General features: G+C 54.7%; 2 protein-coding genes and 1 long non-coding RNA gene across 22 annotated transcripts in view; 2 read left to right on the top strand and 1 right to left on the bottom strand.

The window, feature by feature from the left end:
- The window catches only part of FBXO31 (F-box protein 31), a 45,151-nt gene extending 23,989 nt beyond the window's left edge, over positions 1-21,162 (top strand). For 3 of the 13 annotated variants that reach the window (XM_028478064.2, XM_028478063.2, XM_055079134.1), the window contains 7 exons: positions 2,594-2,670; positions 5,251-5,418; positions 6,036-6,110; positions 13,119-13,228; positions 13,887-14,040; positions 15,127-15,488; positions 17,441-17,781. In XM_028478064.2, the coding sequence (XP_028333865.1) occupies positions 2,594-2,670; positions 5,251-5,418; positions 6,036-6,110; positions 13,119-13,228; positions 13,887-14,040; positions 15,127-15,488; positions 17,441-17,663 (1,169 nt within the window). In that variant the 3' untranslated portion in view covers positions 17,664-17,781. Of the gene's footprint in view, positions 1-2,593; positions 2,671-4,751; positions 4,771-5,250; positions 5,419-6,035; positions 6,111-13,118; positions 13,229-13,886; positions 14,041-15,126; positions 15,489-17,440; positions 18,555-19,108; positions 19,611-21,025 lie in introns of those variants that run through there. The other 10 variants (XR_008615564.1, XR_008615563.1, XM_055079137.1 and 7 more) reach the window with 10 other exon arrangements.
- Positions 17,761-25,969, bottom strand: LOC114484080 (uncharacterized). Its single transcript, XR_003676588.1, has 3 exons — positions 25,903-25,969; positions 22,074-22,543; positions 17,761-17,838 (listed from the first exon to the last, which is right to left on the bottom strand). It is a non-coding gene; the product is annotated as an uncharacterized lncRNA (long non-coding RNA).
- Positions 22,573-26,194, top strand: part of C17H16orf95 (chromosome 17 C16orf95 homolog) — a 193,875-nt gene continuing 190,253 nt past the window's right edge. For 4 of the 8 annotated variants that reach the window (XM_028478072.2, XM_028478068.2, XM_028478069.2 and 1 more), the window contains exon 1: positions 22,573-22,903. In XM_028478072.2, coding sequence (XP_028333873.1) covers positions 22,833-22,903 — 71 coding nt within the window. In that variant the 5' untranslated portion in view covers positions 22,573-22,832. The remainder of the gene's footprint in view (positions 22,904-26,194) is intronic. The other 4 variants (XM_028478067.1, XM_028478070.2, XM_028478071.2 and 1 more) reach the window with 2 other exon arrangements.

Below are 26,194 nucleotides of genomic sequence, written 5' to 3'. Positions count from 1 at the left end.
CAGGCCCCGGGCACAGAAGGTTGCCGTGTGGACAGGCTGCCCTCCCACTCCTGACACCTAGAGTTTCGTGTGACTCAAGTGGACTCCTTCTGTCTGAGTGCTGCCTGCACTTGTTGAGTCTTTCAGGTCACTTCTGCCGGACTAACTCTGAGACTTCTTACAGAATGCGTTATAAAACACAGGTGTCACGTGGCCTTAGGAACTCCCGTGCCTCACAGTCCAGCGCACGACGTTGGTCTCTCACCACCGCTCGGATTGTCCTGGGTGGGCCCAGGCTGGGCGAGCCAGCGTCGTGTCAGCGGGAGCGAGGGGCACACCCGAGTCTTCTAATGGGCACAGAGCTTAAAATCCAGAGACAGTTGCTGCTCTAAGCACACATGGGAGGCTGAGCTTTTATTTCAAAGAGATGTTGCTTTTAAAGCAAAACAAAGAACTCCCCTTTGGAAGTTGCTGAGTCTGTGGCATATTCTTTGAACAGTCTTTCCAGGGGCTTCGAGATCAGATTGATTGATCTTGGAAAGAACCAGACGTTGCCAGCAGTCAAGATGGGAGATGAGGGGAGGGGAGACGAGAGAAGACCATGCTGTATAGGCCCATTTAATTTTCTCTCCGCTATTTTATCGTGAAATTTAAAAAACACACAGAAAAGTAGAAAGAATTGTGCAGTGAACACCCGTTTACCCGAGTCCATAGCACCCTGCTCCACTTCACTCCCACACACCCGTCCATCCGTCCATCCTGTTTTGCGATGCATTTCAGGGTAACTGGTAGCCATCAGTTGATTTCACCCCTAAACACCTGAGTGTGTGATGCACTGTCTGAGTTCAGTATTTGTTTATGGCTCCCGACCCTGCTTATTACTGCTTGTTTAACAAACACAAAACCCATCAGGGTGTGGCCGTAAAATAGCCACTGACTTTAATGTGTGTCTTGTAAACCGACTCAGAGGATTGCATACAGGATGAGTGGCAGGCGCCCTGCAGACCGTCAAGGCTCGTTTAGAGAAGTGTGTCTTTAGGCTGAAACCTTGGGGAACAGCTGGTATTTTCCCACCAGCCGTCTGCATGCCCTGCAGGCTTGGGATGGTTCTGGCCTCACATTCCTCTTCTCTGTACCCCAGACCAAGGGGTGGCTGGAGAGCTGCTGTCTGGGCTCAGGTCCCTCTGGGCCCTGCTGCTTGGTCTTCCTTCCTGAAGTCTGTTGTGATGATGCCGCTCCAGCACTTGGAGACCATCCATGGCTCCCACTGGGTATTAGCTAGGGTTTTCAGACACAGAACCAATTGCTTCATATATAAAGAGATTATTATAAGGAATTAGATCGCACAGCTATGGAGGCTGACAAGTCCCGGGATCTCCAGTCAGCAGGCTGGAGACCCACAGGAGCTGATGGTGTAGTTCCAGTCTGAAATCCGGCAGCCTCCAGACCCAGGAAGAGCCCATGTTTCAGTTCGAATCCAGAGGCTGGAAAAGACCAATGTCCCAGCTCAACGCAGTCAGGCAGGAGAAAATTCCCCTGCATTTGTGGGAGGGTTAGCCTTTTTGTCCTCTTCAGGAAGAGCCCATGATTTAGTTAGAGTTCGAAGTTAGAAAAGACTGATATCCCAGCCTGCAGCCAGGCAGGAGGAGCGTCTCCTTACTGGTGGGAGCACCAGCCTTCTTCTGCTCGGGCCTTCGACTGATTGGACAAGGCCCACCACACTAGGGAGGGCAATCTGCTTTCTCTGTCCACAGATTTAAATGTTAATCTCATCTGGGAACACAGACATACCAGAATAATGTTTGACTAAGAATGTCTGGTCCCCCCATGGCCAAGTCCAGTTGACATATAAACTTTACCACCACACACTGGCTGCAGAGAGACCCCAGACCCTGAAGCTGGCAGGCAGGGCCCTGCATGAGCTGGTTGTCTTCTTTGTGCAGTTTGCTCATTCTTTCACTTGTTCACTGTTCACTCAACAAATACACGTGCAGAGGAAATGGAAGTGAAGGGCTCTTCCCAGGGCATTTACTGTGCTGGCCATGGCCCTGCAGTGGGGTCTCAGGTCGGCATTAGGTGCCCTTTTCTCCCGTTGCCCTCAATGAATATCCATGCACTGCTTTTGAAATAAGGGGGAATGTGTGTGTGTGTGTGTGTGTGTGTGTGTGTGTGTGTGTGTGTGTTTGAAAGAAAGACAGATGACCCAATTAAATCTTACTCTACAGCCCCACGATGTTTTGGACTCTGCCCATGGTAAAGAATCTCACATCTCCTCCGTTGAGTAGACTGATGGGAGGGGAGGTTCATTGCTTCACAAGGGCGCCCACTGCACGTCCTTCGAGGCAGCAGTTCCCTGTCATTGGAGCTGATACGCAGAGGCTGGGTTTCAAAATGACCCAGTTGTCTGTTACATTTTTACTCTTAGAATGATTTAGACACTTGTAAGAGTTGCTCGAATCCACATTTGTTTGCAAGGCTCTGTTACGAGCCTTCGTGAGGGATGTCTTCACATGTCCCTCCTCCTCTTCCTCACGCCCTTTCCTCCGATTACTGACTGTAAAGTGAAGATCAGCTGGCTCTACAATGAAGTCCTGTCCTCTCTCTCTCCCTGTAGTGCTTCACCGATACAGACACATTTTAGGACTGTGGCAGCCAGATATCGGGCCGTATGGAGGACTGCTGAATGTGGTGGTAAGTCCCGGAGCGTCGGGCCTGGGTTCTTGCGGATGGGACTGCGTCCTCCTTCCAAGGGGCAGGCCAGTCGTTCACAAAGACTCATTGGGCCAGGTTTTATTTTCTAAACAAGCAGAGATTCATTTTAAGTGGCTCTTGGCTTCTGCCACGTCCCCGAACTTCGTGATGACGGGATGCCTTCCCCGGTCCCTGCCTCTTGGGCATTGAGGGCCGTCGGCCTTCACACCCCTGGGACACTCCAGTGTTGGTTTGTGCACTGGTTCGTTGCCCTACATCAGGGGTCTGCAGGCTAAAAGAAAAGGAGGCCGCGTGGGGCCCTCGGAGGCTGGCCCTAGGCAGAAAGCCCATGCCAGGCCCTCTCCACCCAGGGACCAAGTGGCATAGGCTTGGTGTCCTGGCAGGTGTCTGTCCCTTCTCTTCAGGCTTGCCCCCTGAGGTCTACAAGCAGCATTTTAACTTTACTTTATTCAGTCTTTATAGCTGGTCTCAGCAGGAGGGGCTGTTTGATACAAGCTCCTTGGTCGTAGCCAGGAGAAGAGTCTTCTGGTTTTAATTTTTATATGCTTCTTGGTCACTTGCCTAGAAGCATATTAGAATAGCGGCTCATTTTGGGGTCCATTTGAGAAACTCAGATTTGACTTTTCTTGGGCTTAACTTGTGTCGGCGTCTAGCAGGATGCAGCCCTGGCCGGTGCTCTTGCCAGGCGCGAGTGGTGCCTCTGGGACAGAAGCCGGGACCTGAGTCGGGCCATTGTACTTGCTGAGCTCTGGGCAGGGGCCTGGCCTTGATGTTGCCGTAGCTGATGGTGCAGGGAAAACACAGCCAGGTGCCCTCTGGCCGGAGCTGCACACGCGCTCGGCAGGCCAGAAGCCGAGTCCAGGGGACTGGCCGCAGCTCGTGTCACGGCTCGCGCGTCTGCCTCTCTGTGGCCGTTGGGGCCCCCAGGGAGCCTCACTGTGGCCTCCCCCGAGCGTGATTCACGTAGGCCACGGGGTGACTGGTTACTTTGTCACTCTGTATTTTGCTCACCAGGTGGGGTTTGGGCAGGGATAAATATTGCTTCATATTCTTTATAATTTGGTGGAAACATCTGTGAAGAAACTCGCTTTACATTTGTTATGTTTAATCTCACTGGGGAAGCCTTGCTTTTAGAACATTCTCACAGGGGCCAAGACACAGCTCCCAGCGTGGGCAGGTTCTTTCCTTTCTTTTCGTCGGGGAGGGTGATAATTGTTTGTCTTACTGGCAGTGAGTAATAGAGTTAAAAAAAAAAAGAAAAAGGCTTCTGAAAGCAGGGGATAATTAGGGGAAAACGAGCCCATGACAGAACACCGCCAATTGGCTCTTGTCTCAGACGGTTAGCGATTAAGTTCTCTCCTCTGTCGCTAGAGCCGGAAGCTGTGAACGTAGTCTCCCCCAGGAAGGCAGGAGCGACTGCTGGGGCATCCCAAGTGGGCTATAGAGGCCACCCTCTCCCCTCCACTGAGAACGTGCCTGGAGACTGCCCCCTCCTTTGACCTGATCACCACTTTTATCATTTGCCATTTTGAACACATACGAGGGTAGTGGGAATGGCAGGGTGAGCGCCCACAGACGCCCACCTCCTGGACTCAGAGGTTGGCTGTAGTGTGCCAGGTTCCTGGTGTCTGTCTCTGCCCCTTTGCCTTTTCTTTTCAGTATTTTAAAGCAAATCCCAGGCCCGTGTCAGTTCATGTTTGTACTTCGGTGTGGATCTCTAACCATGTGGGTGTTTCCAACGTTCCCACACATGTGAGGTCCTGACCACACCTCACAGCAGTGGCAGTAATTCCTGGATTACCTGAGACCCAGTCCACGCTTGAGGCTCCCTGACCGTCTCAGAACTGCCTTCGACAGCTGGCTTGTTCACATGAGGATCTAACCAGGCCCTCGTGCTGCCTGGTTTGTTTTGCCTCCTGCGTCTCTTCTGTGGAAAGCAGTACCCCCGTTTTCCTCTGGTCAGTTGCCCTATTGGGTGTCACACTTTCTGGATCATTCCTGCTTCTTTCTTATGTCTTTTAGCTTGTGCTCCCGGCACCTACCCACCCCCACTTCATAGCTGGAAGTTCTCTCTAAAAGGTTTGCTCGGATTTGGGGCTAACCACTATATTTTCTATTAAAACATTTAGTTACTTTTTCAGCTTTATTTAGGTATAATTGACAAAACTGTAAGATATATAAAACGTACATTGTGGTGATCTGATCTGATGTACAAGTACACCGTAGAAGGATTCTCCCGTCTAGCTAATTAACGTACCCATCACCTCACATTTTTATGTTTTTTTGAGGGGTGGGGAGAGCACTGAGTTGTATTTCTTAGTAGATTTCACTGATATAGCGGTGTCATCCACTTTAGTCACCATGTTTCATGTTGCATAAACCACTGTTCGATTAACACACACTGGTGGGCGGGGCCGCGCTCGTCCTGCTGCGCTGGATGGGGCCCCAGGGTCCCCGCGGGACCGGGGTGTGGAGGCGGGAATGGTCCTCGTGGTGATCTGGGGGGTGCGGAGGCCGAGCCTCAGCCTCCCGCTCCCCCGTGTGTGGACCTCTGCACAGGTGGACGGCTTGTTCATCGTTGGCTGGATGTACCTGCCTCCGCATGACCCTCACGTGGACGACCCGATGCGGTTCAAGCCCTTGTTCCGAATCCACCTGATGGAGAGGAAGTCGGCCACGGTGGAGTGCATGTACGGCCACAGGGGGCCCCACAACGGCCACGTCCAGGTGAGCACGCGGGGCAGCGTGTGCAGGTAAGGGGCTGGGTCTCCTCACTTCTTCCCGGGCCTGCTGCCAGCTGTTTGCCAGGGTCTCCCCAGCTGCGCACCGCGCCCGTGCCGGTCAGCAGGAGCGGGAAGCGGGCCCTGGCCCGGCCCTTCTGTGCGCTCTTTATGCTGCTGTCACTCCTCAGAGATTCACTTGCTGGAGCCTCCCCGGATTCTGTCTCTGGTTAGAACCGATTGGCCTTCCAAGCGAGATTCCTCACTGTTCGTTTTTCTCCTCTTCGCAAGGGCGTCAGCTTGGAACCAGACGTTCTGCTCTCGGATGTGGGCCTGGCAGGTGGCCAGCCCGCGAGCAAGCCTGTTCTCTGTCTCAGTGGGAGAGCGCCAGCCCCTTTGGGCTGCTCTCGGGCGCCCCGGGGGACAGCGACGCCTGGCCCCCTGGGAGGGAAGCGTGTGCTCGGGGGGGTTCCGGCCTTCCTCCTTAGACCAGCCGCGATCCGGTGTCCACCTGGGCTCCTGTAGATGCGTGGGATGCCTGGGTGCGGAGGAACTGGTGCGCGCCTGCTCTGCTGGGGGTTAGGGGCTGACCGTTACCCTTTCTCCTTGTTGTGGACGCTCAAGATCGTGAAGAAGGACGAGTTCTCCACCAAGTGCAACCAGACGGACCACCACAGGATGTCTGGTGGGAGGCAGGAGGTGAGGCCGGACCCTCCTGTCCTGCGGGGCAGCCGAGAGGGTGGGTGGTTTGAAGGGAGGGCCGCCTCCTGGGCTCATGCTGGCGCCGTGGGCGTGTGTGCTGGGCCCAGGTTCCGAGTCCCCACCACCCTCAGGGTGAACGGGCCGAGTAGAAATAGTTCTCTGCCTGGTTCTCCGTCGCCCCTTTGACAAGAGGCCCACGGGCGGTGGGGTCTCTTCCTGGATGTGAAGTGCAGGAAGACCAGAGGCCTTTATCGGCGTGAACCCCATGGTGGAGGCTCCCAGGTCACAGCCACGTGGCGGGTGAGCCTGCCTGAGTGAGTGTCTTTGGGTTTCCTTTCCGCACGAGTAATCTCACATCTCCTTTGAGTTCTAGTTACACCACCATCTCGAAACATTGTTAGGAAAACCTCGGACCTTTAAATACGGGATGCTCGTGGCAGCTTGCGTTTATTTGTCGGGTGCATCTCTTGGCGTTTCTGAGTCTGCTGGGTCCCTGGTAGCCAGGGGTCTGCGGGGAGACAGCGCAGATGGAGAGTACACACGTGCTGCTTGGAATCTGTTGAGGGTAAACGAGGCCCTTGTTTTCCCAAATGCATGGTATGTGACGATGATGGTAATGACGTGCCTCCTTCCCTAATAACGCCGTCATTCACGGTCTCACATACAACCACATACACATCAGTGGCTGCTCCAAGTCCACGTTTAAGTGAAACACGTCGACAACATATCTTCCAAGAATAGAACCTCCTCGGCCGTTGAGACCGTAAAAGGGCCATGTAATGGATTTCTGGAAATACGCACTCTGGGATCAGAGAAAGTTCCTGTGAGCCAGCTGCCGTGTGTGGCCTCACCAATTTGGAGACGGAATGGTGTTTTTTCTCATTATGAAGGTAATAACATGCTCCTTGTGGAAACTAGAAAAACACCTAGAAGTTAAGGTGAGAATAAAATGCTTTGTTGGAATCCTGACTTTGGTGGTTAATTTGCATTCCTCTTGTGTCTGAGGCTAAGATTAGTGTCCTGTGGTTCCTTTTCTGTGAAATCTGTGTTCATATCCTTTGCCTGGTTCTGTTTGGTGTTGTTATGTTTCTAATTGATTTGTAGGAGCTTTCATCCCGTGAGGAAGTGAACCCTTCAAGATATGAGATGCAAATATCTTTTCCTCCTTCATTCTTTTGTCTTTTGGTTTGATATGAGGTATGTTTTCACTTGTGGAATTTAGTTTTTAATTTTTATATTTGCAGTTGTATCTGTCTTTTCCTTTTGTTTTTTGGCCACACTGTGTGGCTTGCGGGATCTTAGCTCCCCGACCAGGGATCAAACCTGGGCTCTCGGCAGTGAAAGCGCAGAGCCCTAACCACTGGACCGCCAGGGAGTTCCCCTTCCTTAATAGCTTCTTAGTTTGATGTCATCTTAAAATCCTTTCCCCACTTTGAAATTATACTTACAGGCGAGCTCGTGGTTTCATTTTCACGCGTTTGTTTCCCACATTTATCGCTGGTTCTGTGGGTTTATTCTGTAGGGTGAGCTTCAGCCCGCCTTGGCTGTAGTGCAGGTACCCCTCAGTCACCCCAGCACTGGTGCTGAGTGATCCAGATTTTCTCTACGATTCAAAACGCCATCTTTGTCCTGTGCTGCCATTTGAATTTGATTTTCTTCAGGTAGATCTTGCACGTTTGTTGTAAAGTGTCTGGTCTTTTGTTGCTGTTGTAAGTGGACTCTTGGCTCTCATATCTTTCAGCGGGTGATTTTATATAAAAAGCTGTTGCATATTAATTTTGTACCCACCCATCTTACTACCTTCTCTTTCATTTATGAGCATCTTTGAGTTGATTACCTTGAGTTTTCCAGGATAATACTGATTATCTGCAGATAATGACATTTTCTTCTTCCTTGACCCCTTGTGGTGAGGACAACACCCTTGTCTAGTGGTGGGTGTGGTTCACATGGTCCTGTCCTGAGGCAGCAAGATGGCCTTGGGGTCAAGATATACATTATTAGGCTAGGGATGGAGTTGTTTATTCGTGTTTTATTAAGAGGGCTTTGTTTGTTTTAATTGAGAAATGATGTTGAATTTACCAGTTTTTTTGAGCCTCTGTGGAAACCATCAGGTGATTTTTTTTCCCCTTAATTTAGTAACGTGATGACTTATGTTAATAGATTTCTAACCACTTTGAAGTCATGAGAAGAGTCTTGTTTGATTGTGGGGTACAGTTCTCTCTGCTCTTGGATGCTCTTTGATCCTGTTTTATTTAGGACTTCTGCCTTGATGAACGGGCTTGGTCTAACATTTTTTGTGCTGTCTTTGGCTTTAGGAGCAGTCTTTCGTTGGCTTCTAGAACTGGGGAGCCTTTCTTTTCTCTCTAGGCCTCGGAATCATTTAATAGTGGGCTTGGGACTCCTGCCGGGTTGGGGTGGGGAGATGCGCGATGCCGCGCGCGTCTGCAGGCAGGGCAGGGGCTGGGCTGCCTGAGGTGCCGAGGGATCCACCTAGAGTCATGGGGGCAGGGGGGCTTGCTGTCTGAGGCACAGTCGCTCTGTCCATCTCAGTGGCCCGGGGCCGCTTTGCTGGCTCCTTGTGCTGTCTCCCGTGTCCCTCCCTCTCGCCCTCCAAGTGGGGAGCTGGGGGACTGGGGGACGGGTTCTCCCGTGGATTCCTGTGTCAGCCTGAAACATCTTCACCCTCTAGCTGAATCTTTCAGACCCAGAGCGTGACTTCAGGCTCCAGGGAGAGAGGAGGAGCCGTGAGGTGGGCACTGCCGTGTGTCCTGACAGCTCTGAAAAGAGGTGAAAGACTCAGCCCCGGATTCCGGGCTGCTCTGTGCTCTGAAGGTTGATAGTCACTTAAAATTCTGGGCCACAAGGGTGCTTCCCAACGGAGTGGAGCACTCCTGGTGGCCTAGGAGGGTCGGAAGGTGAGCGGGCCTTGCTTATCACTGTCCCCAGGCAGAAGGCTGTCCTTGGTACCGTGGAGAGATGTGGAGATGCCCGCCCCAGCCCCTGCAGGCCGTGCTGGCTGTGATCCCTTCGTCAACACCCAAGGCCAGCTTTGCATAAGCTGCATCCTGAGGCTTGCCAGCCACCCCACTCCCTGTCCCAGTCCCCAGTTCTGGGACTTCTGCCAGCTTTGTGCACCTTCCATGGCCACGTCCTGCGGCGGGATCTGGCCTCTCAGGACTGGGGTGTCCTGCTTGCTCCTTATGTGCCCCTCCTGGGGGCCCTCCCTGTGCCCCTCAAAATACAGCTTCACCTCCTGGGCCTTTGAGAGCAGCTCAGGCCTTCGCCCGCCCAGACCCCAGCCGTGCGTCTGCTCCCTGGCTCTCGCTGCAGATGCTGCCTGCTCTTCTTCCTGGATGATGGTGCGGCTGAGCCGCCATCTTCCCTCCCTGCCGCCGCCCCGTCCAGGCCCTGCAGCCTGAGGCTTCTGGAAATCGGGGCGGGGGGGGGCTGTGAGGAGGAGCAGAGACAGGGAAGGGCGTGTGGCCTGGCCCTACCTGCGCTGTGCTCGGCCCTGCAGAAAGGCTCTGGCTCTGGACTCCCCTCAGTTGCACACAAGTGGCTTTTATTTTGCTTTCCTTTGTCTTATGCACTTTCTCGCCACATTCCTAAAATGATACCTCGTCATCATCAGATACGAAATCCTCAGAATCGGGAGGGAAAAGAGTGCTGACACAGCCCCACGAGGAGTGGCCTCCGTGCCCGTGCTCCATCATCCCTTCAAGTTTCATTCAGCCTTTGTGATGTAATTGCAGTCTAACTATCTAATTTGGATCGTTTTTCTTTTTTTTTTTTTAGCTTAACCGTTATTCCAGAAACATTTCCCAGTCTCATTAGACTCCTTTACAAATTTTTTTTTTTTTTTTTGGCCATGTTGCTCAGCATGCAGGATCTTAGTTCCCTGACCAGGGATTGAACCCATGCCCCCTGCATTGGAAGTGTAGAATCTTAACCACTGGACCACCAGGAAAGTCCCTACAACCTTATTTTTAATGCAGCGTTCCATCTGTCATCTGCTGCGATGTAATGACTGTAGGTGTGTGACCGTCCTGCAGTTGGACTTGGGGTTTGTGGTCAGATATTCCCCTGTTACCCTCCTGACCATGTGCCTCGGTGACTTAGCCTCTGGGAGCCTCAGCCCTTGTCTGTAAAACGGGGTCATGAGATTACCTGTGGTGCCGAGTGATTCTGGAGGGTTGAGTAAGACACTGCAGGTGAATCACTTAGTGCCAGTCCTGGTCGGAGCCGCCCAGGAGAGATGCCGGGCATTATTACTGTGACCCACTGCCTGAACTCTGCAAAAACGTTGTGGTTTTGGATTGTACAGAAATGGAATTGGGTAAAAGGCCCTGAAGATATTCCAAATTCTCTTTACATGCTGTCAGTTTGCTGGTCCCCGTTTACAGCCCACCAGGGCACGTGAGCCCCCTGCCTCACTGCGTTCCTGCCAGCCTTGGCATTGGCCCTGGCAGAGATGAGACCGGTTAGCACGTGGCCTTTGGTTAGGTTTGATTCTGCCACCTGCTAGCTGGGTGGCTCTGGAAAGGTCTGTTGACTTTTCCAAGCCCCAAACCTCTGTAGAACAGGGAAGATGTTAGCACGCAGCTCCTAGGCCGCTGTGCAGAGTGAAGCAGTGATGGGGCGGTGTTGGCCGCGGTGGCTGAGCCCTGGGTCCATAGTGGACTTACTCTTGTCTGATATGTTCTAGGCCCCTGTGTTTTTCCTTGTGGATACATATCTGGTAAGATAATTTCATAGTAAGCGTGTTTGTTCTGAGTAATGGGGTCTGCTTGGTATTCTTAATGACTGACCTTCTCATGCAAAGTAAATAAGACGATGACTGTTCACAGGCCAGCTTCATGGTATTTGGCTCAAGTCTGATTATGCCCCGTGGCAACACTGAAATCACTACATTCTTTTACTTCCATTTTGATCTGTTATCTCTCTATTTGATTTTTTTTTAAGGGCCTCTCCTTGATGAGTTAAGCCACTTAAGTGGAAGATTTTGATTTGGGTGAAGTCTAATTTGTCAGGTTTTTTCCTTAGTGGTTATTGTTTTCTGTGTCTTAAAAAACTTTGCTTACCCCCCAGTTGCAAAGAGAGTGTCTCTCTCTCTCTCTCTCTCTTCTTTTTAGAAGTTTGGTAGCTTCACTTTACTTTTCGGTCTGTGACCCATCTTGAATGGTTCCTGTGTGTGGTGTGAGGTGGGGATCGGGGCTCCTTTGCTCCCTGTGGTTGTGCAGTTGTTTGAGCACCATTTGTGTAAAAGACTTTCTTTCCCTGGCGGGTGGCTTGGACGCTGTGATTGAAAGTCCACTCCTGAGACACACGTGGGTGTTTCCAGGCTCTTTCTCTCTCTCTTTTTTTTTCTGGCCGCATGGCTTGCAGCATCTCAGTTCCCCGACCAGGGATCGAACCCAAGCCATGGCAGCAAAAGCCCGGAATCGTAACCACTAGGCCACCAGGGAACTCCCTCCAGGCTCTCTCTTTAGTTCTGCCCTCTTGCTCAGGTACCATCTTGGTTACTGTCGTCTTGTAGTGGGTCACAGTGCACGCTAGTGTACATCCTCCAACCTTGTTCTTTTGCAAGATTGCTCTGGATGTACCAAACGAATTCCAGAATCAGCTTGTCAGTTTCTACGGAAAGCATGGTGGGATTACGATTGGCCTGATGTTGAGTCTGTAGATCAGTTTGGAGACAGTTGCTGACCTGGTACCGAGTCTCCCAGTTCGCAGGTTCCTCTGCTCTGTAGGCCTCTTCCCCTGCCTTTCAGCAGCGTCTAGTGGTTTTCGGAGTAGAGGTATCACACATGTTTTGTAATGTTTATTCCTAAGTCCTATGTCTTTTGAGGCTGTTGTAAGTAGGATTTTTAAGGTTTTTTTTTACTTTCCAGTTTTGTGCTGCTAGTATACAAAAATTCAGTTAATTTTATATATTGACCTTGTAGTTCTAATAGTTGTTTATTTCAGTCACTAGTAATTTCTCTTCTTTGCCAGGGTTTGGGCAGTAACATATTAAAGCAATTGACAGATTGTAGCTTTTTTTTTTTTTTTTGTAAATTGCTTTTGCTTCTGTTTGTAGAGCTAATTCTAGATATTCATTAGAAACACTGTGTTGAGTTAGGATCTCAGAGCTGTGGATTAGTTACGTTAAGTGTACAGAATGAAACTGTTAAGCACTAAATATCCTTCATTATTCGATTCCATAATGAATTATTGGGCTTTGCAGATGAGGTGTTTATGAAAGTTTTCTTTTTACAAATATACTTACTGAACATAACTGTGAAGGCACATTTTATTTTATTTTATTCAAAAAATTTTTATTGAAGTAGGGTTGATTTACAACGTGGTGTTATTTCCTGCTGTACAAAGTGAATCAGTTATACATATGCATATATCCACACTTTTAAAAATTCTTTTCCCATATAGGTCATTACAGAGTACTGAGTAGAGTTCCCTGTGTTATACAAGTAGGTCCTTATTAGTTATCTATTTTATGTATAGCAGTGTGTATATGTCAATCCCAGTGAAGGCACATTTTAAAAAGGAAAATCCACCCACACTCTTTGCCCCGCCTGTCCCTATCCTGTTCCTCATTGGTGGCTGCAGAAAGCAGTTCTGCTGACTCGGCTGGCACAGGGGTCTGCTGTGCCCACTTCCCCAGAAATCTGAGAACCAGGCTCAGTGTAGACGCCACCTGTGTGGGTGGCACAGAAGTGAGGCTTGCACAGCTGCCCCCTAGGCGCTCTTGACACGGGCTGCGGCCCCATCCTCCCCGAAGGACCCCCACGGTCCCCGCGCTTCCTTCCTGTTGAAGTCGGGGAAAGCGGGGACCAGAGCCCCTGGCACCACGCCTCAACAGGAAGGGAAGCCAGGAGCTGGGAGACCAAACACACAGCAGCTCCCCTCCCTCTTGCCTGGCCTCTGTCTTCATCCCATGCACTCAGCATCACAGCCTCTCCGAGCCCTAGTGTTGTGGTGGTTTTCGTGACCTGTGTTCTCTTGAAGGAATTCCGCACGTGGCTGAGGGAAGAATGGGGGCGGACGCTGGAGGACATTTTCCACGAGCACATGCAGGAGCTCATCCTGATGAAGTTCATCTACACCAGTCAGTATGAGTAAGTGCAGCCCCTCGCTGGGTGTGAGCAGCCTCTGTCTCAGGTACTGTGAACACGGTCTCCCGGTGGGTGCTGTGTGCACAGTCCCTCTCCGGGTGCTGTGAACACGGTCTCCTGGTGGGTGCTGTGTGCACAGTTCCCCTCTCTGCGTACTGTGAACGTGGTCCTTTTCTCAGGGTACTGTGAGCACACTCCCTGTCTCCTGGCCCACCTCGGTGTCTGTTTTCTGTCTGTTGGACTATCATCACCCACCAGCCGTGTGCTGTCACCGGCCTGGCCTGTGTGTTAGAGCCTCATAGTTGCTTTCCCACGTCCACCTGGGGGGCCTCTTAGCCTCCCTGCTGCTGTGCCCTCTGCCCCCGGACCCTGTCCCATGGCCCCTGTTTAGCCCCTTTGCAGTCTCAGGGGTTCCTGCCCCAGGGTGATGGAGAAGGTGTGAGGTGTGCCGTGCACATGTGAGTTGGGGGGAGCGTAGCTCAGGAACGAGGGCTGCCCCTGCTCCCCACTGGCCTGGTGGGGAGCTAACCCTGGCTGCCCTGGGCCACCCTGCCGAGCCCGCCCTATGCAGCATGGCCGGAGGTGCATGAGCTCTGTACTCCTGCCCCTGCTCCCGTGCGGCTCTGTGGCCGAACTCTCATGCTGCCCGCTCCCCCTGCAGCAACTGCCTGACCTACCGCCGCATCTACCTCCCGCCCAGCCACCCGGACGACCTGATCAGGCCTGGCCTCTTCAAGGGCACCTACGGCAGCCACGGCCTGGAGATCGTCATGCTCAGCTTCCACGGGAAGCATGCCAGGGGCACGAAGATCACGGTGAGTCCAGGGGCTGCCCTGGCAGGCCCAGCACCGTGTGGACTCCATCAGATCGGCGTGGCGTAGCGTGACTTGGGCCGCACCCTGGCTGCTCCGTGTGGGCCCCGGACCGTGGCACTGCTTCCCCGGGGAGCTTGCTGGGAACACAGGCCCCACCCAGACCTGCTGATCCAGGGCCTGCCTTCCACAAGATCCCCCGGCGATTCGGAACGTTTCCAAGGCAGCCTTACCACACGGCTCTCAGCCCTGGCCACACCCTGGATCCCTGGGGGGGTGGAGGAGACACTGATGCTGGGGCCCCATCCCAGAGATTCTGATTTAATGGTGGTGGGCCGGGTGAGGGGCTCCAGGAGCTCCCTGGGTGACCCTGAGGTGCGGCCATGGTGGACACCCTCTGCATTAGCACTCCGGCCCCCGTGGCCCGTCCTGGCCTCAGCAGCTCAGGAACGCACTGGGAGGATTTCTGAGCTGAGTGGGGGTCCCGGATGACAGGCCCTCTGTCACCCGCTCTAGGGGCTGCTATTCACGTGCTCGCCTGTCGCTGTGCAGGTGTTGGGGGAGTCTCTGCGGAGGTGCAGAGCAGGCCTCTTCCTGGTCCTCACAGGGCACTGCTCGCAGCTCCGGCGGCCGGGCTCCCTGTGGACGAGGGCCTGGGACCAGGCCGCGGGGCCTGGGCGTTCTCCCAGGTTCATGCTGGGGAGCTTTCGTGTTCCAGGCAGACAGTCTGGGCTGGTGTTTCCGGCCTGCCCCCCGTCTGACTGGGGAGTGTCCATGGACCTCTCTAGGCCGCGCATCTCTTCAGCTGTCACGCAGGCTGGCTCCCACCTGAGGTCTTTGGGTGCAGATGTGCCTGCGGGCCCTCCCAGGGTCACTCACGGGTGCTGTTGTTCCCCGTCCTCAGAGGTCCTTCACAGAAGGCTGCCTGCGCCGGGTGCTGCTCTTTAAGGGCTTCTAAGATCTTCTGACTTGTAAGGGGTTGCCGCCAAATCAGTAGGAAGGCTGAGCGAGTGCCCTCGGCCGGAGCTGTGACCGGGGCTAGAGGCCGCGGTCTCTGAGCCTGCTGACCGCCGCCCGCTGGCTCCGCAGGGTGACCCCAACATCCCTGCCGGGCAGCAGACGGTGGAGATCGACCTCAGGCGCCGCATCCACCTGCCCGACATTGAGAGCCTCCGCGACTTTAACGAGCTCTCGCGCATCGTCCTGGAGGTGCGCGAGCAGGTGCGCCAGGAGCAGCAGCAGGAAGGTGGGCCCGAGGACGCCGAGGGCCTCGGCCGGCAGAGCCCCCAGCCGTGCGCGGAGCCGCCCGCTGAGCAGGCCAAGGGGCCCGGGGATGGAGGGGCCGAGGCCGCGGCTGAGCCGCCCGCCCAGTCGGGGCAGGGGCAGCCGTTTGTGCTGCCGGTGGGCGTGAGCTCGAGGAACGAGGACTATCCCCGGACCTGCAGGATGTGGTAAGGATGCCGCGGGGCGGGCAGGACGGCGCCTCCCGGAGGGGGGCTCTGCCCGGCCAGCAGGGAGGTGGCCTGGGGCGGGGTGACCCCGTGTCGGGGCCCTGCACCGGCGGGGAAGCTCCGCCTGTGTGGGCCGGGTCCCACCTCGGGCCGAGCAGACTGTGAGGCTCCTGTCCCCTCACCCCTCTGGGGGCCTCAGCTGCCAGGCAGGGGGCCTCCTCCCCAGCGCCCTCACCGCACAGCTGCTATGGTCAAAGGTAGACAGGCAGACAGGTGAGACGTCGGGCAGCGCTGAAAGCAGACCGTGGCGTCCCTCCCCGCGCCTCCCCTGGAAAGCCTGCTCACAGCGTCCTGGACGACCTTGCAGGGAAGGCCTGTCCTGGGGTCTCACCGCCTCCTCATTTCCTCGTGTGGTTTCTCCCCGTCTATAACAGCCTCCCCTCAGAGGCCGTGGGCCCCGGTCTGGGACAGAGCCTGCCCGCTGCTGCCAGCTCCTCACTTGGTGTGCTGTTTGCACGGTCCTGTCTTAGAGGTGCACGCCCTGCCCCGGTCCTCTGCACTCCAGGGCTGTTTAGTTTAATTACAGAGAATAAAATGAAAAATTCAGGTCCTCGGGCACACTGGTCACATTTCAAGTGCTCAGTAGCCACTCGTGTGTTGGACAGTGCACGTCTAGAACATTCCGTTGCCATAGAGCGTTTTCATGGACGGGGTTCATTGAGGGAGGAACCTGTCAGTCTCCTGGCAGATTATTACAGCCGACTTGTCTCTGCCTTTGTCACGTTACGTGTGAAGGTTTCTTTCTTTACCTCTGGGTCATCTGCTGCCTCTCTGTGAGGCACTGTGTGCCCGCGGTGGTCTCCTTGGCTTTTCACATGTAGGTGGGCGCGCGCCGAGCTCCCCAAAGGGAATTTAGGCATCTGCGTGGACTTGATGGAAAAAATTCATTACATTTTCTTCATGTTAATACGGTTGTGATAAGAGAGGCTGAATTTGGGTTTTCTGGAGGGAGATGTACACAGAGTGAATGTGTGAAGTTTTGAAAGGTCATAAAGGAAAAGGCTTTGGTATCCCTGGGAAACTTGACAACTTGCAGCATCTCAGGGCCAGCTCAGAGCCCTCTGGCAGCGCCGGCCTGGGAGCTCTGGCCCAGCCCCTGGCTGTGTCACGGGATGGTCCTCCATCCGGTGCTAAACATCAGGGGCTCGGCCAGGAGGGGCGCATGCGTCCTATGGCACTGTCACAGTACCTGCGCAGCACACGTCTCTGTGTATCTAAGCTTGGTGTGTCCCCCCCACCCCCCGCCCGAAAGTCTCTGAGCCACGGGTTCTCAGGCGCAGGGCCGCTGTCCCCCTCCCGCCAGGCAGAGCCTCAGCATGGTGGGCGGAGGTGGGCGTCCCAGGCACCGTTCCACGCATTGGGAGGTTCAGGCCAGCCCCTAACTCCTCGTCACCTGTTCTTTGCAAGCAAGCAAGAAAGAAACAGATTACAGCCTGAGTCTCAGAACTTGGCTGTAATGGGTATTTGAAAGTTCTGCTTCTGATTAATGTCAGTTGCATGCCAATAAATCATTATTGATTACATTTGAGTTGTTCATATGTGGACCTAACTGTCCCAGGGATTGAGATTTCTGTTACCTGGGTCTGCATCATAAAGACGTGTACTTTGGGATAGAGATGCGAGGTGGGGCTGCCTTTCGTTGGGTGAGCTGGTAGAGAGAGAGCAGCGGTCAGCGGGGTGAGCCCGACCGTGTGGGGTGAACGCCGGCCTCCCTGACGGCGCAGGGCCCCACCTCTGTGCAGAGCTGCTGCCAGATGCTGGAAGTGGCCTGGAGGTGGAATGGAGAATGTTCCAGAACGTCCAGGACCACGGGTGATGGGCTTGGGCCAGCACGCGCCTTCGAGACCCCGCTCATCCCCTCTCCCCGCGCTTTCCCTCTTGTCCTTGTTCAGTTTCTACGGCACGGGCCTCATCGCCGGTCACGGCTTCACCAGCCCCGAGCGCACCCCCGGGGTCTTCGTCCTGTTCGACGAGGATCGCTTTGGGTTCATCTGGCTGGAGCTGAAGTCCTTCAGCCTGTACAGCAGGGTCCAGGCTGCCTTCCGGAATGCGGACGCCCCGTCCCCACAGGCCTTCGAGGAAATGCTCAAGAACATCCAGTCCCTCGCCTCCTGATGGCCCGCTCCCCCGCGGCAGGCGGCCCGGGCTGGGAGGGCAGCAGTGTGCGCTCAGGAGACGCGGCCTCTGACCGGAACACCCACCTCCTCGTAGGAGCCTCAGCGCGGCCTCCCCAGACGCTTTCCGTGGACGCCCACATATCTGCCAGTAGCAATGGGAAAGCTGAGCATGTCTGAAACAAACAACAGAACCAGAACAAACCGACTTAGAGGACGGGCTGCAGGGCATGTAGGTGACTGAACTGGAGAAATTGGCCATTTTCTAGGGAAAACAAAATCCTCCTCCAGGGAGGTTCACAACGCAACAGAGTCTGTTGCCTCCAGCGATGGAAGGGGTCATGGGTGAGGTGTGCGGGCTCCCCCGTCCCCTCTGCAGGAAGTGAGCCAGAGGGCCTTGGTGACTTCGACACAGCCTGGGCAGGTGGGGGCACTGTGTGTGGAATAAGAGCTCCAGGGAGTCGGGCTTGGGACCCACTTCTCTACCGACTTGCTTGGATTTTGGACAAAGGCATTTCACCCTGATCTCAGTTTCCAAATCAGTGAAATGGGGCCAATGATACGGGTCACTAGAGAACGCCACTGCAGGCCTTCCAGCAGCTCGGAGGCCCTGTGAGCACCACCCGACCCCGGTCCCTGCGGTGCCGTGTGCCTGCCCGGCCTCTCTCAGGCTTTAGAACCTAGACCTTCACTGCAGCAGTTCAGACAGGCATTCACTTAGTTCACGCCCTGCCCCTGCCCCGCACTCACTGGTGTCAGACCCTGAGCTGCAGCCGCTGGTCTCAGAACCAGGACAGGGCACCCTCTGAGATGACCTGCGTCTGTTCCTTCTGCTTGGTTTACACAGGTGCCGCTCTTGAGAGGGGCGAAGCAGCAGAAGGGGTTGTGCCAGGTGAGCATGACGTCCCTTTGCGGGGGGGTGGGGGCGCTTTCTGGACGCTGCACGTAGGGAGTGCACTTTGGAGACCAGGACCCTCGGGGAGCCTCCAGCATGCAGACCCTCAGCACTGACCCTTCCGCTGGCGTTGTCCCTGTGTCATGTTGACCGCTGCGTCTGGGGACCCCTGTGAGCTCTGATCTTGTGTCTCCTGAAGAGCGGAGCCCCACGTGCCTGTGCACAGACCTGCTGCAGTTCTGTGCAGCCTTCCCTCCAGGCTGCACCTGCCTACCAGGGCATGTGGCTTCCCGGGGTGGACGGACTCTGTTCCTTCCCAGTTGCTCGTCCTTGTCGGCTGGACTGCGCTGAGCCCTCACACTGGGGGCGGGGGCCCCAGGGAAGGGGCAGCTTTGTGGTGCCTTCATGTAGAGACCAACCTGAGGTGTCCCATGGAACGTGGCCTGTGTCTCGTGATAGCGTTCTCCCTCACCGGCCCTTTTCTAAAATAACAGCCCCCCACCGCCCCTGCTTCAGCACATTTGGCGACTCTGGCCTTCCTTTGCTCCCAGAATCACAGAAGCAGCAAGCTCTGGGCATGGCCTTGAAACGCAGACTGGGCCTCCCCGGAGGCTCCGCGGGGCTGCCCTGGGCACGCCGGGCCGGGCACTGTCGGCCGTCTCGTCCGAGGCACGCAGGCCCACCTCCCAGACCCTTCCAGCAGGACCCAGGGTTGGGTGGGAACGTGGTCCCAGCTCCTGCGTCTGTGGAAGGACTGAGCCTCGGAGCCTGAGGCTCCTCCCTCCCTCTCACAACGCGGCTGTTCTTCTCTCGTGCCAAGCGTGGCCGTCCCCAACGGTGACAACTGGCCGCAAAGCCTTGAGGACCGCGAAAACGGAGGACAGCTGGGCTACGCTGTTCCTCTCTAGGTTTCATCATTGTTTAAATAAAATAAAAAAAAATGCATATTTTACCCAGAGCTAAGGGACCGTCTCCGTCTGAGGCCCCCAGCGTTGCAAAGCGCACACAGATCGAAGAAGAGCGCTTCTGATTAAAAACCAGTCTCAAACTGAATGCTGTTCTGCCTCTAGTGTCTGGCCTACGCATGGTTTCCACTAACAGTGACTAAAATAACCCGCGTCTCTTGGCCGCGTTCACGTTGGCCTCTGTCTCTGGTGTCAGGCGGGGCCCTCGGGCCTGTGGGTGGGGTCTGTCTAGCTGGCAGGGGCCTGCGTGACGCCAGGCAGGTCAGCGGCAACGAAGGGTGAGGGCTTGTCATCCGCGCAGCCGGTCGTGCGGAGGGCTCCCAGTCTGACCCGTGCTCAGCCAGCTCTTGATGTCAGTAGGTGAGGGGTAGGGACAGTGGCGGTTGTGTGCGCAAACCCGGCACTGGCCGCTCCCCTTCCTGGCAGACGGTCAGCCAGCTCAGGAGGGGAACTTCTGACCAGTTAACTTGTAGGCGAGGATTCAGAAAGGCTGACGTCATTGTCTGAGGCCTAAAGGCAACCGGGCTTTTGAAAAAGCAAGTTCCAATGGTGCACTCGACCCAGGTTAGGGACTGGCAGCGTCCACGTGGGGCTTGATCCGGGGGTGGTGGGTGGACCTCGGAGGGTCTTTGGATGTTTCCCGTGCTTGGCACCGCCTTCACTGCCACTTTGCTGCCGTGAGGTTGGGGAAGGAAGCTCAGGTGCACCTCTGCGTACCTGGGCGGGCTCCACGCTCTGCTAGTCGATCGGAAATGATGTGATTGGAGATTTCAAACACGGGTCGCTGGCGATTTTCCCTGTTGGGGCTGAGCGTTTTTTGGTGTGAGGCTGTGGGACGTGGGCCTGGCCCCTGCTCCGATACAGTCCAGCTCACTGTGGCTGGCGCTCACGCCACAGCTGCCCTGCTCCGCCCCTTGCCCCCTCCTGCCCCACAACAGGCTGCTCAGTGCCAGGTGCCTGCGTCCCTGGCCAACGCGGAGGGCGGGAGAGTGCACAGCGGTCTAACTAGCTACATTCCCGCTTCCTGCAGAACAAGCGCAGGGGTGCAGTTGTCCTGCCAGACTTTCTTACTGAGTTGTTTCCAGATGGCCAGACCCCTCCCTTAGCCAGCTGCCCTCTCGGCCCGACACCTTCAGGGCTGGTTGCAGTTTGCGGGTTGCCCTGGTTGCACAGCTGCTGCTGTGAGGTCACTTCAGTGCTTGTGAGCTGAGCTGAAGAGGATCGGAAACCTGCTCAGCCCTTTGTCATTCGGGGAATTTCCTAAGTTCCTTGTGACCACGGTGTCTACACTCTCGAGTGTAGACGTGGAGCACCTGACTGTGACTCAGTAGCCATGTTCTTTTGGATACTTTCAAGAATGCCTACGGGAATGTTCTCATATAACCCTCACCTGCCTTGAGGATAAGATGACCCAGTTCATGGTCCATCCCAGTGTTAACGTAGGCTAACTTCTCTGTCTTTACTTTTGGGAGAAGATCTGAAGTGTAATTTGTATGTTCTCAGAACAATTCAGAGACAGAAGCAAGCCACGATGCCATCCGTTTGCCTGATGCTGTGCATGGGAACCGTACGGGGCAGTGTCATTTACAGCTCGGTGGCCTGCAGGCCAGCCCTCCACGGGGCCAAGGCGACCAGCAGTGACACCTGAGGCTCGGACAGAAAGGCAGCCCCTCTTCTGGGTCCTTTCTGTGCTCGCCGGGAGACCAGCCGGAACATGCGAAGGGATCAGAACATTTTGCTTTTTTAGCTTAATTCAGTGCTTTTGGTTGTTGTTTGAGATCATATAGCCCGCTTGGAGAAGAAAAACATTTCATCCTGTGTGATCTTGAAACCCCACCCCCTGAGTGAGAAAGACAACAGTTGAGATGGAAAGAGTTGTGGTCGCTCTCAGGCATCCGCTCGGTCTTGCCGGGTGCGGCTGAGGCAGGGCCCGGGCCCGAGGAAGCAGCTGCCACGAGCCTGGGCCCCAGCTTGTGACCCGGACACGACAACCGTGCGGGGTTGTTTCTCCATAAAGCAGCTTCTGAAATCTTGTGTGCTTTGTAATTTGTTTCTTTTGGGATGTGTTCAGATAGAGGCTGGAGCCCTAAACAACATGGCCTATGGATGTGGGCAGGGGACGATCGTGGGAGGGGGCTGCGGGTCGAGGGAGGGGACTGGGGCACGGGTGGGGGGCCTCCCCAGGGGCCTGTGCTTTTCACACTTGATTTTGACAAAATTTTGATTTTCCCAGTTATGGAACGGAGTGGTGAGTGACCCCCGGGGAAGCCAGACAACCGTGGGTCCCTGGATCCCTCCCTTTGACCCAGCGGACATGTGTCCCCCTCCCCAGCAAGGCAGCCCTGAGGGCAGGGCCGAAGTGGGTTTTCTTAGTCTGAAGTCTAAGTAAGTTGCTGTTTCTGAGAACAGAAGAGCAGGATAGGTAGGGCAGGGGATGTGCTCAGCGGCTGCGCATACAGCTGAGGAGCTCATTTATGTATTATTTTCACCTGTTTACAAAAGTAATATTCTTGTGAAAAATTCAAATATTTTATGTAGGAAGTAAAAGTACCTCATGTTCCCATCCAGCTGGGCCTGGAGCCCTGAGAAGGGTTGGGGCTAGGTCCCCTCCCCCATCCGGGGCGTCGCATCACCCCCATCCCTGAAGGCACCGTGCTCGCCCTTCGCCGCGGCAGGAGGCTGCATTGGTGGCCCTGGGGAGTGTGCTCCCCTCCAGTCCGGGGTCGCTGTGACTGGGTCCCTTTGTAGCCCGACCTCTAGTGGGCACGTAGAGTCGCTGCATGCTGCGTGACCCCAGCCAGCAAGGTGAAAACAACAAAGAAAGATACACCACTTGGGTAAAGTTTTCAGACCTTTCCCCCCACTTTGACTTGAAAATCCATGAGTGTTGGAACGCCGCCTTTCAGGAAACTTGGGGGAGGGAGGGCTGGCAGCTCTGCCCCGCTCTGGGATGAACAGGTGCTTCTCGGGGAGCGGACTCGGAAGGAGACAGCGGGTCACCCAGGACACCCACGGGGGGCCCTAGAGGCAGACATGAGAAGCAGACCTGAGGTCCACCCGACGGTCCTGCTCTCGTGGCACGCACACGCACCCTCAGCCTAGGCCGAGCCCCAGACACAAGATCCTTTAGGGGAAACCAGCCCCGCTGCTGCCTAGGCCCCTAGAGCTTCTAAGTCCCCAAGCCCGGCTGCTTGCTTGGGGCGGGGCTTCTCCACCAGGCATGAGGTCTCCACGTTTGGGGCCCGGTGATTCTGTGCTGGGCCACCGCGCTTGCTGCAGCGGCTGAGCCGCATCCCTGGCCTCCCCCATCATGACAACCAAAAATGCCTCCAGATGCGGCCAGAGTCTGCTGGGGACTGTCACCTGGTGGAGAACCACTGGGTAAGTACCTGCACCTCCATGCCCCAAACAGGGTGCCAAGTGTTGGGGACACAGCAGTGAACGGGTGGCAGGCTCTCAGTCCTGTACAGGTCACAGAACAGAACGTCCCCCACACGGGCTCAGGTAGCCTCCCCTGGACTCTTGGGTGCCGTATCAGGTGATGATCTGTCTCCAGGGCAATGAGGGGTCAAGGCTGAGATGGAAGCTGGTGCAGGTGGTCATGTGGTACCTGGCCTGAGGGTCCAGACGGTGGGCGAGGTGCTGTGTCCTCACCTATCTCCCTCTCTACCCAGGAGGACGTCACTCGCAGAACCTCAGCAGGGGCCCAGGAATGGGGTGTCTGCAAAGCTCCAGAGCCGTGGGCTCCTCCCTGGTACCGGCACTGTCCTCGGCACATTTCCCCAGCTCCTGGTGGAGGGGGCAACGGCTGTTGTGTCGACAACACTGCCTGCCACTCAAGCTGGTGGCTTGGCTTCCCAAAGGGTGGGTGGGCGTGAAGCTCAGTGCCACCGGGTCCTCAGCAGGAGGGAGATGCCTGCCCAGCCCTGTTATGCTGAAGTGTGATCTCTGGGGAGAGGGGTTGAGCCGTCCAGTCTTGCAACCCCCCCCAAAGGATTCTGATGTTGCACAAATACTTTTCCAAAATCTTTTGGGAAGAGGATTGCAGAGAAAATACCTCAAGGAACATGATTTTAAACACATAGCTGTGCTTGGCACTGTAGTGGGAATCACTGGACTGTCCTTTTTTATTTCATGGTTAGGTTTTTTGAGATATGAATTATGTCAATTTTTAGTGTAAGTATATTTCTTTAAGTTGACCAACACATAGAGCTGTGAACAGGCACCACAGTCGAGATACAGAATATTCCATCTTCCTCAAAATCCCTGGTGCTGCCCCTTCATAGCCAGCGCCCCGCTCTGAAACCACTCATCTGTTCTCCATCCCTTGTTTTGCCTTTTTTAGAATGTCAAACTGAATTGCATAGTATGTAGCTTTTTTAGTCTGGTTTCTTTCATCAGCAGTTTCTCAGCCTTTTATTCATTATCATCTCCCTCCAAGGAGCCTTTTTAGACATTTTTTTCCCTAATACTCCCCATGACAATTTAATGCCACAGATATAGTTTATATGTGCTGTATGCATTTGTGTGGGTCTGTGTGCGTGTGTGAGCCCAGGTGGATGGCCCCACTGCCGTGGAATGTCTCTCCTGTTCCCAGCGTTCCACAGTTCTATTGGAAGGCAAGCTCCCATGGGGCGCCATGGGTGCAGGGAACATGGTGCCGAGGCCTCTCCTACAGGACGCTTCAGTGATCTTGGGGGAGGCACTGGGACGGGGCCCTTGGTGCCTCGGAGGTGGGGGTGAGACAGTGACAGAGGCACTTGAAAACGAACAGACTCTCCTAGCCTGGTGGCCTGGCTTGGCTGTGCCATTTCATAGTGCTCTGACACCAGTGAGGAGGAGGATGGCACTGGTCCTGTGTCCCCCAGCAGATTGCAGGGGCTCACAGTGAAGAAGGGAAGGGAAGCCGAGACGCTGACGTCACAGCCACCGAAGAGAGAAGCCTAGGTGTCTCGGTCAGTGAGGGTGACGATGGAGCCTATGGTCCCACGAGGAAAGGGTAAGGTTTGGGGTAGCAGAGTTGACATCATGCTGTCCACCGGTGGGAACCTGTCACATCATGCAGGGCCCCCATCTGGGTAAAAAGTGAGTCCTGTGTCCAGGGCCATGGCGACAGTGGCACCTGGTGTGATCTTGACCAAAACCGCTGTGCGGCTTGGGCTGGGAAGGGACTTGAGTGCTCGACATCAGAGAGAACCAAAAAGTCATGAGACTTGAGAACTTAAGAATTACAGTTCCTATTTAGATTTTTTTTTTTTTTTTTTTTTGTGGTATGCGGGCCTCCCTCTGCTGCGGCCTCTCCCGTTGCGGAGCACAGGCTCCGGACGCGCAGGCTCAGCGGCCATGGCTCACGGGCCCAGCCGCTCCGCGGCATGTGGGATCTTCCCGGACCGGGGCGCGAACCCGGTTCCCCTGCATCGGCAGGCGGACGCGCAACCACTGCGCCACCAGGGAAGCCCCCCTATTTAGATTTTATTTGAAAATCATGATTTCACTTAATCCGTAGGACTTAGGTTTGTGGAACTCCTATGCCTGTCACAGGTCAGTTAGGCAAGGCTATCCTGAAATAACAAGCCAACCTCAAAACAAAAGCACAACTTTTTGGTTCTTTTCTGGGTTACCAGGAATACGTACTTTTTTAGGAACGTTCTCAAAGACACAGATACGGACACGTGTGTAAGAGTGGGAAGTGGCTGTCCTCCAGCTGCTGGCCGAGCCAGCACTGTGTGTGTGTGTTTTTGTCTGTGTCCTCTAGTGGACATAAGCTCTCTCTCTCGGGTGTATACCCGGGGGGCGGGGGGAACTGCTTGGCCATAGGGTATTCACATGTTTAGGCTTTGTAAATACTGCCCAACAGTTTGCCTATATGGTTGTATCTATTTTGTAATGTATGAGGGTTCCAGCTGCCACATCCTCTACAAACTTGGTACCGTCAGTCCTTTTAATTTTAACTATTTTTGGTGGGGATGGGGACGGTGATGAGTCACTCTTGATATGAGATGGCAAGTCCCAGGGGTGAGGGCCAGAATTTCTAGGGGGGCACAATCCTGTCTTCTATGCTACCACGATGTTCCAGTGGGCTCAGGAGGTGAATGGAGAGTGCAAGGAAGCCAAGGGCCCTCCAAGGCTGGCAGAGACAAGACAGCCATAAATAAAATGCTTGGCTGATGGTGAGATTCCTGGATAATTTTGTCATTAGCTATTAAGAGACCAGTGGTGACATTATTTATAGACACACATGCGGTGTGGGGGGGTGGTGTCTGAAATAATTAGCAGCTAATATGGTGGGGTGCTGCCCAATCAGCATCGGTGCTGGCCCGGAGAGCCTGCGTGGGGGTACGGGGTGGAAGCTCACCCCTGTTTACACGTCATGAACTTACCAGTTTAATAAAGGAGCCGAGAATCCTGAGCAGTGCCTGGGAACTCCTGTTTGTCCATGGCTAGAACGCAGCACGTGGAGATGTGGCCCCCCCACGAAAAAAAAAGAAAAAAAGCAAAACAAACACTGAGAAGTCTGTTTCCAAGAAATACTTTTTTTTTTTTTTTTTTTTTTGCCCCACGGTGTGGCTTGCAGGATCTCAGTTCCCCGATCAGGGACTGAAGCCGGGCCAAGGCATTGAAAGCTCGGAATCCTAACCACTAGGTCAGCAGGGAACTCCCATGCTTCCAAGA

This window comes from Physeter macrocephalus, chromosome 17 (assembly GCF_002837175.3).
Source record: "Physeter macrocephalus isolate SW-GA chromosome 17, ASM283717v5, whole genome shotgun sequence".
NCBI classification, from domain to species: domain Eukaryota; kingdom Metazoa; phylum Chordata; class Mammalia; order Artiodactyla; family Physeteridae; genus Physeter; species Physeter macrocephalus.
The sequence above is the reverse complement of the archived record's forward strand: the minus strand, read 5'-3'. Positions and strand labels throughout refer to the sequence as shown.